This window comes from Lipotes vexillifer, unplaced genomic scaffold (genome assembly GCF_000442215.2).
Source record: "Lipotes vexillifer unplaced genomic scaffold, Lipotes_vexillifer_v1.1 scaffold926, whole genome shotgun sequence".
Taxonomy (NCBI): Eukaryota; Metazoa; Chordata; class Mammalia; order Artiodactyla; family Lipotidae; genus Lipotes; species Lipotes vexillifer.
Window position 1 is genome coordinate 984,840 of NW_006798085.1, and position 15,420 is coordinate 1,000,259.

The window sequence follows — 15,420 nt, forward strand, 5'->3', positions numbered from 1 at the left end:
AAAAAAAAAAAAAAAAAAAAAATCTGAAATGTGTACACCCTTCAAACTAGCAATTCCTCTTCCACATATATAACCTAGAGAATACTCTCACTTGTATATCACATACAAGGCTATTGACTGAGGCATCATTTTGCAATAGCCAGGAACTGAACAACCTAAATGTCGGTCAAAACAGGAATAAACAAATAAGGTAGACTTTGTATACTGTGGAATCCTAGATAGCAGTTGTAAAAATGAGACAGACTTATATACTAATACAAAAAAGATTTCAAACATATATTGCTGAGATAAAAGCAAGCTGAAAAACAATATATGCAGTATGATAGCATCTATCTTTAAAAACAACAGGAAACGGCTTCCCTGGTGGCGCAGTGGTTGAGAGTCCGCCTGCCGATGCAGGGGACACGGGTTCGTGCCCCGGTCCGGGAAGATCCCACATGCCGCGGAGCGGCTAGGCCCATGAGCCATGGCCGCTGAGCCTACGTGTCCGGAGCCTGTGCTCCGCAACGGGAGAGGCCACGACAGTGAGAGGCCCGTGTACCGCAAAAAAAAAAAAAAAAAAACAGGAAACACCAATAAAAATATATATACAGAAAAACATCTTGAATGCTACCCATCAGGCAGGTAAAAGTAGTTACCTCTAGATTAGGATTAGGTGGTAAATCAAAGGGGATTTTATCTTCATCCATATTGCTTATGTTTGTATACCAGGAATTGATTCATGTACTACTTGTGTAATTAAAGGGAAATAAGTTGATTTAGCAATGCCAAAATTTTAAAAGGCATATAACAAATGTATTACTGAATGTGCATATATATATACGTATATAGAAAAATAGCTGGTGATGATACACACCCAACTTAATAGCCATGGTCAAACAAGAGCCTGGCTGAAAACTTAAAAGGAAGATCTGGGGAGTGAAATGTCCACTGGGGACTTTATTTTATTTTTTTAAATATATTTTTTAAAAATAAATTTATTTATTTATTTTTGGCTGTGTTGGGTCTTTGTTGCTGTGTGTGGGCTTTCTCTAGTTGCAGCAAGTAGGGGTCACTCTTCGTTGTAGTGCATGGGCTTTTCATTGTGGTGGCTTCTCTTGTTGCAGAGCACGGGCTCTAGGCACTCGGGCTTCAGTAGTTGTGGCACACGGGCTTAGTTGCTCCGCAGCACGTGGGATCTTCCCGGACCAAGGATCGAACCCATGTCCCCTGCACTGGTAGGCAGATTCTTAACCACTGCACCACCAGGGTAGTCCCTCCACTGGGAACTTTATTTATTTTTTTAACATCTTTATTAGCGTATAACTGCTTTACATTGTTGTATTAGTTGCTGCTCTATAACAAAGTGAATCAGCTATACGTAAACATATATCCCCATATCCCCTCCCTCTTGCGTCTCCCTCCCACCGTCCCTATCCCACCTCTAGTCCACCGGGGACTTTAAAAAGCTCTGATATATTGCTGGAGAAAGCCATGTGCATGCTCAGGAAAGACCTAAAAATGTCAGTAAAGACCTAAAAGGCCCTCATCTTGTACCTCTGGCTGACTTTGAGACCCTGCTCAAGAAGTAAAGACTAAGACAGAGTTGTAAAGAACCTTAGCACTTAAGGTAAGCCGCAACACAAACTCAGAGCCCTAGGCAAATGCTGGAAGAGTTATAGGTTCAAGGCATTTAAGGAAATGAGACCAATCACTAGCTAACTACTAAAGTAACTGAGCAGATACTTCTGTGACCACAAACTATAGGGAGCTGTAGAATTAGTCCAGTAAAGTCATTAAAGGTATAAAAACAGTAAGTTAGATTTATTTTAGGAATACAAGATGGTTTAGCATCCAAAAAGCAATTAATGCAATATACCAACAGAAGAACCAAAATAAAGTGATCATGTCAATAGATGATGAAAAAACATTTGACAAATTCATGATAAAAACACTCAATGAACTAGGTATAGAAGGGAATTTCCTCACCCTGGTAGGGGCATCTGTGAAAAACCCCCAGCTAACATCATACCTAATAGTAAAAGACTGAATGCTTTTCCCCTAAGATCAGGAACAAGACAACAATATCCACTCACGCCACTTCTATTCAACACTGTACTGGAGGTTCTAGCCAGGACAGTTAAGCAAGAAAAGGAAATAAAGGTATCCAGACCAGGAAGGAAGAAGTAAAACCATCTCTGTTCACAGATGACATGATTTTGTAAACAGAAATCCTGAAGAATCCATCAAAAAACTATTAGAAATAACAAGCTCAGCAAGCTTGCAGGCACAAGATCAATATACAAAGCTCAATAAATAATTTGAAAATGAAATTAAGTAAAAACTATTTCATTTACAAAAGCATTGAAAAGAATAAAATATTTAAGAATAAACTTAACAAAAGAAGTGTAAAACTTGTACTCTGAAAATTAAAAAAAAAAAGTTCTATTGAAAGATATTAAAGAAGACCTAAATAAATGGAAAGACATCTGATGTTTATGAATGGAAGGACTTGAAAGAATTGAAAGATGCCAACACTCCCTAAATTGATCTACAGATTCAACCCAATCCCTGTGAAAATCCCAGCTGGCTTCTTTGCAGAATATGACAAGCTGACCCTAACATTCATATGAAAATGCAAAGGACCCAGAACAGCCAAACCAACCTTGAAAAAGAACAAAGTTGGAGCCCTCACACTTCCCCATTTCAAAATTTATTACAAAGCTACAGTAATGAGGACAGTGTAGTAATGGCATAAGGATACTCATATAGATCAATGGAATAGAACTGAGAGTCCAATTGCTTCTTGACAAGGATGCCAAGACAATTCAATAGGTAAAGAATAGGTTTTTCAAAAAATGATGCTGGGATAACTGAATATCTACATGCAAAAGATTAACGTTTGGACTGCCACTTTACACTATATACAAAAATTAACTCGAAATGGATCTCCGACCTATATTTAACATTGAAAACTATAAAACTCTTAGAAGAAAACAGAGACATAAATCTTTGTGACCTTGGATTAGGCAATGATTTTTTAGATATGATGCCAAACACCAAGCAACAAGAGAAAAAATAGATGAATGGAATTCATCTAAAAATTTTAAATGTGTGCTTCAAAGGACAACATCAATAAAGTGAAAAAGCAACCCAAAGAATCGAAGAAAACATTTGCAAAGCATAATATAACTGATATGGGGCTAGTATCCAGAATGTGTAAAGAACACACACAACTCAACAATAAAAAGATAAATAACCCAATTTAAAAAATGGGCAATGAATCTGAATGGACGTTTTTCCAAAGAAGATACACGAATTGCCAAGAAGCGCATGAAACATTATTAGCCGTCAGGGAAATGCAAACCAAAACCACAAGGTACCACTTCATACTCACTAGGATGGCTATAATTAAAGACATGATAAAACTAAGAATATGGAGAAATTACAATCCTTTATATATTGCTGGTAAGAAGGTAGAATAGGTACACTTGCTATGAAAAACAGTCTGACAGTTCTTCAAAAAGTTAAACATAGGGCCTCCCTGGTGGCGCAGCGGTTGAGAGTCCGCCTGCCGATGCAGGGGATACGGGTTCGTGCCCCGGTCCGGGAGGATCCCACATGCCGCGGAGCCATGGCCTTTGAGCTTGCGCGTCCGGCAAGGGGAGAGGCCGCAACGGTGAGAGGCCCACGTATTGCAAAAAAAACAAAAAACAAACAAACAAAAAAAAAACAACAACAAAAAGTTAAACATAGAGTTATCATTTGACTGAGCAATTCCACTTAGGTATACACCCAAGAGAAATAAAAACACACATCCACACGGAAACTTGTACATCAGTGCTCATAGCTGCATTACTAATAAAAACCAAAAGTGGAAACAACCCAAATGTCCATCAACAAATGAATGGATAAATAAAAACTTAATATATTCATGTAGTGGAATACTGTTTGGCAATAAAAAGGAATGAAGTACTGATACATGTTACAACATGGATGAACCTTGAAAAGATGTTAAATGAAAGAATCCAGTCACAAAAGATCACATATTGTATGATTACATTTATATGAAATGTCCAGAATAGGCAAATCCATAAAGACAGAAGGATTAGTCACTGCCTGGAGGTGGGGTGGTGGGGGGTGGACAATGGAAAAAAACGAGTGACTGCTAATGGGTATAGGTTTCTTTTGGGGGTGATGAAAATATTCTAAAATTTATTGTGGTGATAGCTGTACAACTTTGTGAATATACTAAAAAATCCCTGAATTGTACACTTTAAAAAAGTGGGTTTTATGCTATATTAATTACATATTAATTTTTTTTAAAAGAAATTTAAACGGCTACCATATGACCCACGTATAACACTCCTAGGTTATACCTAAAGAGAAATTAAAACATTTGTCCACACAGAAACTTATATATAGATGTTCACAGAGCAATATTCAAAATAGTCAAATTGGATACAACTGATGAATGGGCAAACAAAATGTTGTATATCTGGGGCTTCCCTGGTGGCGCAGTGGTTGAGAATCCGCCTGCCGATGCAGGGGACACGGGTTCGTGCCCCAGTCCAGGAGGGTCCTGCGTGCCACGGAGCGGCTGGACCCGTGAGCCATGGACGCTGAGCCTGCGCGTCGGGAGCCTGTGCTCCACAACGGGAGAGGCCACAGCAGTGAGAGGCCCGCGTACCGCAAAAAACAAACAAACAAAAATGTTGTATATGTGTACAATGGAATATGATTTAGCAACAAAATGAACTGATGATACACACTGCAACATGGATGATCCTTGAAAACCTTATGTTAAGTGAAATAAGACAGTCACAAAAGACCATAAATTATATGATTCCATTTGTATGAAATATAGGTTAGTGGCTGCCTAGGGCTAGAAAACGGGGTTGGGATGGGGAGTGACTGCTAATGGGTATGAGTTTCTTTCTGGAGGTGATGAAAATGTTCTAAAATTAGATTGTGGTGATGGTTGCACAACTCTGAATATACAAAAGTCCACTGAAATGTACAGTTTAAACAGGTGAATTTTATGGCATGTGAATTATATCTCAATAAAGCTGTTAAAAAAAACCTCAGAGGTGGGCTTCCCTGGTGGCGCAGTGGTTGAGAGTCCGCCTGCCGATGCAGGGGACGCGGGTTCGTGCCCCAGTCCGGGAGGATCCCACATGCCGTGGAGCGGCTGGGCCTGTGAGCCATGGCCGCTGGGCCTGCGCGTCCGGAGCCTGTGCTCCGGAACGGGAGAAGCCACAGCGGTGAGAGGCCCGCGTAATGCCAAAAAAATAAAAAATAAAAATAAATAAAAAACTCAGAGGGCTTCCCTGGTGGCGCAGTGGTTAAGAATCCGCCTGCCAATGCAGGAGACACGGGTTCAAGCCCTGGTCTGGGAAGAGCCCACATGCGGCAGAGCAACTAAGCCCGTGTGCCACAACTACTGAGCCTGAGTGCCTAGAGCCGTGCTCCACAACAAGAGAAGCCACTGCAATGAGAAGCCCGTGCACTGCCATGAAGAGTAGTCCCTGCTTGTTGCAACCGGAGAAAGGCTGCGTGCAGCAACAAAGACCCAACACGGCCAAAAATAAATAAATTAAATTAATTAATTAAAAAAACAAAAAATAAAAAACCTCAGACTGTACACCTAAAAAAAGATAGAGGAGGCAAAAGAACCTTTAAAAATAGTCTTAAGAAGGATAAATCTCAAAGTACAAACATAGAACAAAAAGGGCACTTTTAAATACATTGAGAACAAAAAGCTGAATGAGGAAGAAATAGGTCTCTGCCCTGTGCCAGCAGTATAATAATGATAAATGACAAAGAGGTAAAATTCCTCAATTACTATTTCTGCTTCTGCCTTCTCAGTTCCCAAGAGGGAACTGAAGCCCAATATGAGTAAAGAACTCATTGTAGTAAGGTAGTAAGCAAGAGCTCAACTACTTTAATAAGAGTTCAAATGTCTTGGACCAGACGAATTATAGCTGAGGGAACTGAGAGTAATTTCAAACAAGAACACTGAAGCTATGTCAATGGTATTTGAGGAATCACAGAGAAGGATGTTCTGGAAGACTGGGCAGATGTAATTTCAATTTTCGAAAAAAGAGAGGTAAGTTAATTCCATAAATTACAGACCAGTCAGTTTGATATAAATCTTCTAGATTATTATAGGGATGGCTTGCAAGAACCTAGAAATGGAAGAATAAGCACTAGATGCCAGCTTGAATTCACTTAGAAAAAGTCAATTTGGGTTAATCCTTATTTCTTTTTTGTACCGTTACTAAGCTGGTAGCTATGAAAAATATGGTAGACATACAGTATATCTGGACATTAGCAAGGCATTTGACAAAATCTTTTATGAGATCCTTAAGTACAAAATTGAGAAATGGGAGCTGGTTGTTAATTTTTGTTAGCTAGATTAATAACTGCTTGAAAGACCATTCCCAAAGCATGCAGATTACCAGATCATTATCATGCTAGACGCAGGTTTCTAATAGCATATACCATGGGGTTCTCCTAGCCTTAGGAGCTTCATCATTTATATTCAACCACTTAAATGAAGATATGGAAACCATGCTGATGACGTTTATAAGTGACAACATCTGGGAAGGATAGTGAATACTTGGGATGACAGAATCAGGATATTGATTTTAATTATAAGTAGTTGGGGGTAAAACAAAACAAAACTAAAACTAAAACTTGCCTGGGCCAGATGAAATCAAACCAAGGACCAGATCCAAATCTCATACCTAAATTAGAAAATGAGTGCAAGGGAGAGAAACAATTTTTCACTGTTTCTGAAATCAGCCTCAAACTTGAATTGTAGCTACTGTTAGAATGTGACCTGAAATATTCCAGTCAAGACACCAACAATAGCAATAAGAGTACTAGAAGTTTTTATCTATGACTGTAGCCTTAATTATTCTCACCCTCTTTTAGACGATCCCCTTCGGCCTTGGTTTTCTTCTGTCTTTCTGATCCAGCAAGGTCTACAAGATGCAGCTTGGAGCGAAAGCTGCTATTCCTGTGATGATAACAGGACACAAGTGAGAATGGTACACAAGCTTGAGGGTAGGTGAGTATCAAAGCTCACCTGCCAGCTCTCATTTTCTTTCACATCAGTCCAAATGGCTCCATTCATTACTCATGCTCAGAGTACTGATGTCTGGTTATTTTTCAAATCAAGAAGCAAGCTATTATTCAACTTTAGTGGAACTAATGTTAAAAATCTTGACTCTTACTTGTAACTTGAACTTACTTGTCACTTTTCTTTCTTTGCTCTATGGAGATTGTAAAGATGGCATGAGATCGGGATGACTGGGAGTTCATAGCTGTGGAGGCCACAGTCCTACAGTTGTTGCCCTGCTCCAAACAGGAAACAGTATCCAGGGCAACTAAAACAGTCTTCTCAGTGAGTCCCACAATCTAATTCAGAGAAAGAAAAAACTCTCTTATGATTCGACTTCAAATACTTCATCAGAAATATAAGGATTGGTGGCTTAAAAAATAATGCCTTGATGTTCCAGCTGAACCTCAATAAATAGTCACAGTAATAAGGGCTGGGTTGTTTTAAAAATTTATTTTATTTATTTTTGGCTACGTTGGGTCTTCATTGCTGTGTGCGGGCTTTCTCTAGCTGTGGCGAGCGGGGGCTACTCTTTGTTGCAGTGCATGGGCTTCTCATTGCGGTGGCTTCTCTTGTTGTGGAGCACGGGCTCTAGGTGTGTGGGCTTCAGTAGTTGTGGCTCACAGGCTCTAGAGCGCAGGCTCAGTAGTTGTGGCGCACGGGCTTAGTTGCTCCATGGCATGTGGGATCTTCCTGCACCAGGGCTCGAACTCATGTCCCCTGCATTGGCAGGCAGATTCTTAACCACTGTGCCACCAGGGAAGTCCCATAAGGACAGTTTTAACTAGCAACTCTGTGATCACTGCAAACCAAGGTCTCCAATCTTCACTGGGGACCTCCAAAACAAGGATGCCAGTCAATACTGGAGCTACAAAAGACCTCTAGATTTTATGGTAGCAATGGTTATGTGCCTTCCAGGAAGCCCCAAGTGAAGGTAAGTTTTGGCCCTAAGGACAGCAAGGGCAACACAAATAGCTATGGTTATTTCTCTTTGCTACATTCTCCTCCATGTGGCCCTGTGTTCCTCCCTATATCTTGGACCCATTTTATACCTCATATTCACTAGGGAAAATAGCATGGTACAATTTCCACTGGATTAGGAAGCCAGGAAAACAGGGTCCTAGGCTTGGTACTGTATCTACCCAGGAGAATTTGTACAAGTTAAAATCTCTTGGAGCCTCTGGAGATTGAACTAGATGATTATGAAGTCCCTTCTAGCCTCAGTATGCTATGATTTTATTACCCCATAGCTCCCAAATCTATATCTGTGGCCCTAATTTCTAGTCTTATACTTCAAATTGCCTGCTACTTACACTTTGACATCAGTAAATTATAAAACCAAACTCATCTTCCTTCCACCAACACTGATTCTCTCCACTACTTCTTCGTTTCTACTAAGCTCTCTATTCTCAAAACCTCAGATTCGCCTTTAATTCCTGCTATTCCCCCATATCTCACCTATCACCAACTCCCAGTCATTCTTCTTTGGAATCCATTGTTTCCTTTTCCTTTCCACATCTACCTGCCTAATCCAGGCCCATATTACTTCACGCCTGAAAAATAAGGAAAAGTTTCCCTAAATTTTCCTTCCTCATCCTAGTTTTTCTCCTTTTCAATCCATTCTTGTTTAGCCTTCTGAAAATCCTGCTTCCTAAAATGTCACCAAACTCCTAAGCCCTATGCTAGATAATGAGGGTACAAAGAGATTTTAAGATACTCTCCTAACCTCCCGGGAGCTAACCTAGTCGGAGATATACACGTAAGATAAAAACTTGGTAAAAGTAGCCAGTGCAATCCTTCATTTGGAAGTATTAAGTAGCTTACATACTATTCACAGGGATAGAAACTAAGCTCTTTAGCCTGGCTTCATAATCTGGTCCTAACATACCTCCTATTACTTCCCAACCCATATCCTCTAATGCAGACAGACCGATCTAGTCTTATTACCCCCAGGAATCTATTTTCTGCTTTCCTGCTTAAGCTATTCCTTACTACAAGAATAACCTTACTTCTTTACTTACTTATATTCCATCCATCCCAACTGAAGAGTGCTCACAAACTTGTCCTTACCCTTCCCAATTTGAGTCAGAAACTTAACACTTCTCTGTATTGCAAACTTTCCCTCAAATAGTGCTTGGGGTTTAATTCCTGCCTTGGTATAGGACATATAAAAGATCTTAGCACTGGGTCAAGAGCCGGCTCAGTACCAACATTCTTTCTGGTGACAGCATGCATTTTACCCAGGTTTCTTATCCCCACTATCCAAACTGTCTTTCTGTATCCCATGCTTATCAGGCTTTCAAAATAAGTCTGATTCTTCAAGCCTTGCTTTAGTGCCTGGCTAATGACCTAACGACCCAGAAGAAAAAAAATTTCAGTAGCGTAGGCATCCTCCCCTCAAGCACCTGCACCCTAAATTTCAGCTTTCTCTGCAGGGAAGAGAAGAAGGAGAGAAAGATGGATAAGGTATTATTTTACCAAGTTTCCCTAAGTCTGTACTACCCTATTCTCATCCACTTCCCACCTCAAATTCTCCCACTCCTGAATACTCAAGCTGCTGCTAGAACCAAGCTCTGCCTGTTTTCAACAATGGCTCCTGGATTTGGTCCACTCCCATATACAATACTCCCAACCTTGCCTCAAACTCTGTTCAGCTACAGCTCCTCAGCCTACATCTATACCATGTGATGGAAGCCTCTCAAATAAGCGATCTCTTCTTCCTATGGTACTTATAAATTTAAAATTTTTGTATCGTTTTACTTTCTAAATATCATTCCAGAGATCTAGCACAATGTCTATTACAGTGCTGTCTAACAGAATTTACTATGACCATGTTTTATATCTATGCTATCCAATACAGTAGCCACTAGTCACGTAGCTATTGAGCACTTGATATGTGGCTGGTAACTGAGGGACTGAATTTCAAATTATATTCAATTTTAGTTCATTTAAGTTTAAATAGCCATTTGTGGCTAGTGGCTACCATACTGGACAGCCCAGCCTCAGAACTCTGTAAATAGCCAATAAATATTTAACTGATATTAGCATTCCTTCAAGAGGTAATAGGAAGGTGATAAAACTTCCTTCCCCACAGAAGTTCCCATCTAGGAATTCTAGGTTAACAAAGGGAATTAGGACCACACACAATCTGAAGGACTGAGATGTTAGTAGTCATTTAAAACCACCGTGGCAAATAAAAGGAGTGTGAACTTTAGTAGTGGCCAACATTTTAAAATAACATCAAATGAGAGAAAAACACACCTTTATGCCTTCCTTAGGATCCTCCCGTATATTTATTTGAGGGGCTTTCTCACGAGATGGGCACAGAAGATCCAAGATTTCTTCATTGTAAATCTGGTATTGTTGAAAACAAAGTGGTAAAAACAAGATGTTAACAGTGGTAATTGAGGAGTGGTGGGACCATAGGTGATTTTTAAAACTCTTTGTGACTTTCTGTATTAAAAAAATTTTTTGCAACAAACATATTATTTTTATAATTAAGAAAAGGATTTTAACCCTACATGTAACCATTTGATACTCATAGGAATAAATTCACATATTACTTGTAACAAAATTGAGACTGTTTTCTTGAGATAGTGTTTCTCAGGAATAGCAGACACAATGAAAGCTACATGGGTGCCCAAATTCAGTTCTTTGATGGTGTCATGAAATCACCTTCACCAATTTTGTTAAAATGTAAGCAATGGGTCCTTAGTGGAGGGTGGAAGTGGGAAGCAAAAGGGAGAGGTAGCAACCAATATTTCAACAACCAGAACTTTAAGTACTAAAACAGTGTTTGCACATAGTAAGCACCACGTTTGTTTGCTATTATTGCTGTTGCTACTATTTAATATAGCAGGTTCCTAAGTTATTTTTACATTTGGTCACCTTGGCCACAACTGGGTTAATCGAGAGTTTCAAGAAGGTTAATCTTAATGATGTTTAACTCCCCATCTTCCACCTCTATACCTCCTAGACCAACTAACATGTTGAGATTCAACTTCAGGATGAAGTATTCACATACTATTTATAATTGCATGTTTAAATTATATACATTTAATTATTGCTCCTTAAAGATAAGACATCTTATCACTGCTATGGAATCAACCAGCTAGTTTCCCAGAAGCCATAAGTTCCCTAACTATGTGTTTCTGGTGTCATGAGGTTAGATATAACTGGTCAGTCTACTTGTATACTGATATATAATTGAATGAAAATACCCACAAAGGCAGGGACTTCTGTTTTGTTCACTGATATATCCCAAATACCTAGAACAGGGCCTGTAACATGTAGGTTCTCAATAAATATCTGTTGAATGAACACTCTGTCATCACTTACACAGCTCAATACTTCACCCAATTTTTATAACATTCTTCATGGAGTAGCAGCATTATCACTCAAGCCTTGAAACACTAAAGGGATATCAAATATTCTTCTACAGACTCTACAGGGAATCAATAATAGAGGCCAAAATGGAATTAAAGGATTCCTATTATCTTTTTATATGGGAATGCCAACTCCTCTAACAATCGGATTAAACAGACTATTCTGACAACAGGGAAAGAACTGGGTGGGAGCCAGATCCAACTGAGCCAGTAAGTTTTCTCTATCAATTTATTAAAATGCAATTTACTAAAAATGCAATTTATTCATTTGAGTCATGCCAGGAAAAACCTGATTTTTATTTATTTTTCTACCCAAAGATAAATTTGAATTCAGAATAATTAAAGATAAATCATTTACCTCCAAGTATGATACTTTCAGAGTAAATTCGAAGTCACTCTTTTTATCAATTTCTTGGAAGAGCAGCTGTATTACTCTAGGAATGACCCCAACTGTTGGTTCATTTTCTTGCTCTGCAGTATATGCACCTCCCATCGAATAGGTTTTTCCAGAGCCAGTTTGCCCATAGGCCAGGACGGTTGCATTGTATCCTGACAAAATAGAAGTCACATGCGCGGTGATGCTCAAATATTTTCAACCCATCAATACACTCTACTTCCTTCAGCAATTACTTGTAACAAAATTGAGACTGCTCTCTAAACACAAGGGTCTCTTAGGAATGTCAGACACAAAGAAAAGTTATATGAGTGCCGTGACTTTGCACTACTCCAAATAAGCAAAGAAGAAAAATATCAAACCTGAATGTGTACCTCTCTTGATAGCCCTTAAAAGCTAGGAAGTAAAACACTTAAAGATATGACTGAGATAATGAAGGTGGCCAAGTCACTGTCTAAAAGCCATTCAGAGTTTTATAATTCTACTTTCTCTCACTTGGAAAAATTCTAAATTAGGGCAATTAAATGAAAGTTTTAGAAGCTGCAAATAGAAGGGATTCCAACCTGTATTTCTTTGATTAACAGAGTCTTCATTTGAAAAGGCAACAAAGTTGCTTTTTACAGTCAATGAAAGCATCCCTCCCTATATGAATTCTCAGACTGCATTTGGACCGTATTATCAGGTTCCTCATAGAAATGTCATCATTTAAGTATGATTCAATGTGATATATGTCCTTTGCTTTTTTTTCTTTTTGAAAGAACTTATTCACCTAAATGAAGACCTTGATGTTCTGGAAGATCTTAAAATGTTAAATTGAGATTTTCACTGTAATAGATTGCTAATATCACATGGCATGACTCTGGGACAAGAGAATAATATTCCATAATCTTTTGTAATACCACAGATATGTATATATAGTAATAAGTGGGGAAACCAAGTTTCAGTACTTTTTACAAAAACTCAGTGTGCTGTTGACCTGACTGAAAAATACTGGCTTTATCTCTGCAACTGACAGCAATGTTAACAAAACACACAGATATTGGAATCACTTTCTACTTTATACTGCCTCTAAAAACTATAATTCTCATAGTTTCCCAAGTTAAGAATACTAAAGTAGAACTATAGTGTTCTTACTAAGCTGTGAAAGGTACATTCTGAGGAAGATAACAAGATAATGAAGGGTCTGGATACCATATTTTTTTTTTAGGAATGGCTAAAGGAAAGGAGGGATGGTTAATTAGAAGAGACTTAGAATCAAATAATGGTCCTCCAAATATGTAAATAGGAAAAAGATTAACTTCATAGTGGAGAAGTCTGGCAGACATCACCTTAATCAAAGGATCAAAATGAACATCAATAGTAATGGAACAAATCAAAATTGTGTGCTGCCTGATAGAATTCAATGAGAAGAATACAGCATCACTTCTGTGATATTCCTGCTAAAGATATATTGATACAACCTGAATCTAATCATAAACTTCAGACAAAACAAAATTGAAAAACAGTTTACAAAATAACTGGCCTGTGATCTTCAAAAGTGTCATGATCATGAAAGTCAAAAGAAGACTGAAGGAGTTTTATAATAAAGGAGACTATAGAAGTAGTACAACTAAACGTAACATATGATTTTGAACTAGATCCTTTTGCAACAAAGGACATTATTGGAACAACTGGTGAAACTTGAATGAAGTCTGAGGACCAGATGGTAGTGAGGTAGCAATGCTAATTTCATGATTTTGATGGTCATATTGTAGTTACATAGGACAGTAGGACAGAAGTTCTTGTTTGTAGCAAATATACACTGAAGTATTCAGGGGGCCATCAGGTCAACAACTCAAGTCAAATGGTTCAGGGAAACAAAGTTCTTTATGCTGTTCTTGCAACATTTCTGTAAGTTTGAGATTACTGCTTTAATAGTTTAAAAATTTGAAACAAAGTATTCAATGTGTCCTGAGCCATGACATCATTTTAAGAAGTGAAAAAAAAAATGTGAATAGCTGTTGCTTGGAAGAAGGCTTCTGTTTGTCTAGAGGGATGAACTAACATCATTGGGCAGAAATTATGGGAAAGCAAATTTCATCTCAATATAATCTAAAACAATTAGAGTTGTCCAAAACCAATCAACAGGACTACCCTATGAGCCAGTGATATCCCTGTCAAAGAAAAAAATTTTAACCAGATGCTGGAAGTTCACTTAGAGATATTGCTAGAAAGTATTTTTCTTTGGATGGAAAGTTAGACTAGATGATGTACAAATATCCCTTTCAACTTTAAGGAACTAGTATGCCATGGTTCTACTTCTTTTAAATAACCCTCTGCTTTGAATCCTGAATAACCACTGTACTAGAATAACAACTAGACACCGCTCCCTTCTTCAGAACTTTGCCATGGTCTTCAATAACACTAAAGCCTTAGCTTCTGTAATCAAGATTATTAACTGGCCAAGGTATTCGGGGGCTTTAGGAAATCTCAAAGGTTTTAACTTTTAAAATACTTTTTCTTAAAGATAGGAACAAGAAGTTTAACATTTCTAATGTAGTTAAAAGTATGGGGACTTCCTTGGTGGTCCACTGGCTAAGACTCCACGCTCCCAATGCAGGGGGCCCTGGTTCGATCCCTGGTCAGGGAACTAGATCCCACAGGCTGCAGCTAAGAGTTCACATGCTGCAACGAAGATCCTGCACGCAGCAATGAAAATCCCGTGTGCTGCAACTAAGACCTGACGCAGCCAAATAAATAAATAAATAAATTTAAAATTCACAAAAGAAAAAACACAAGTGATAAATGTCAATAAAATATAAAAAGATTTTTTAAAAAGTATGTATGTAGTCATCTATTTCCACTCCTACCCCTGGACTTTGAACTCTTCCAGAGCCCAGAAGCTATGTTATCTTTGAATCCCTCAACAGGCTTTGCAGTGCCTAGGCCTCAAGTAGATCCTCATCAGCACCCATCAAACAGCTTAGAGTCTAATGAGGTTCCAGGACAAACAAACAGAAACATATACAAGTCAAAGATGAGCAGAACCATAGAAAGCAAATAAAGTATAAAACTAGTTTCAAGGGTACAAGTGATATTGGGTTAGTTCTTAGGCTGTGGGCTTTTTGAAGGCAGGACTCATGCTTCATCCATTCCTGTATTGGCAGCATGCAATCACAGTGCCTAACACAGTGTATGCTCAAGAACCGTTTGAAGAATCAAACAGCCTCACCTTTAAATATGCCTTTTATGAGTGGTGCTACTGCTGTGTTGAATACTTCCTCCTGTTCAGTAGAGGGGTCAAACACAAAATCGTAGGTAAAGGATTTGTCAGTACCAACCACCACCTAGAGAAGGCAAGGGACAAGGAGTAAGAAAAAAAATGAAAGGCCAGACCACGCCCCTCACTGCCATTTGGCCCCAGCTGGTCAGAGGCAGGCCCAGGACTCGCTACGCACCTGAGGTTCCTCGGGTACGAAGGAAAGGCACATCTGGCAGCCCTCATTAATCTCTTTGGGGACCAGAGGGCGACATCGCAGTGCCACTCTTACAGGAAT

General features: G+C 38.8%; 1 protein-coding gene across 1 annotated transcript in view; it reads right to left on the reverse strand.

Moving 5' to 3' along the window:
- Positions 1 to 15,420, reverse strand: part of KIF4A (kinesin family member 4A) — a gene marked incomplete at its 5' end in the record, with an annotated part of 127,147 nt that extends 111,727 nt beyond the window's left edge. Inside the window, 6 exons of the mRNA XM_007470149.1 lie at positions 6,909 to 7,003; positions 7,238 to 7,404; positions 10,367 to 10,459; positions 11,849 to 12,039; positions 15,096 to 15,210; positions 15,322 to 15,420. Coding sequence (XP_007470211.1) covers positions 6,909 to 7,003; positions 7,238 to 7,404; positions 10,367 to 10,459; positions 11,849 to 12,039; positions 15,096 to 15,210; positions 15,322 to 15,420 — 760 coding nt within the window. The remainder of the gene's footprint in view (positions 1 to 6,908; positions 7,004 to 7,237; positions 7,405 to 10,366; positions 10,460 to 11,848; positions 12,040 to 15,095; positions 15,211 to 15,321) is intronic.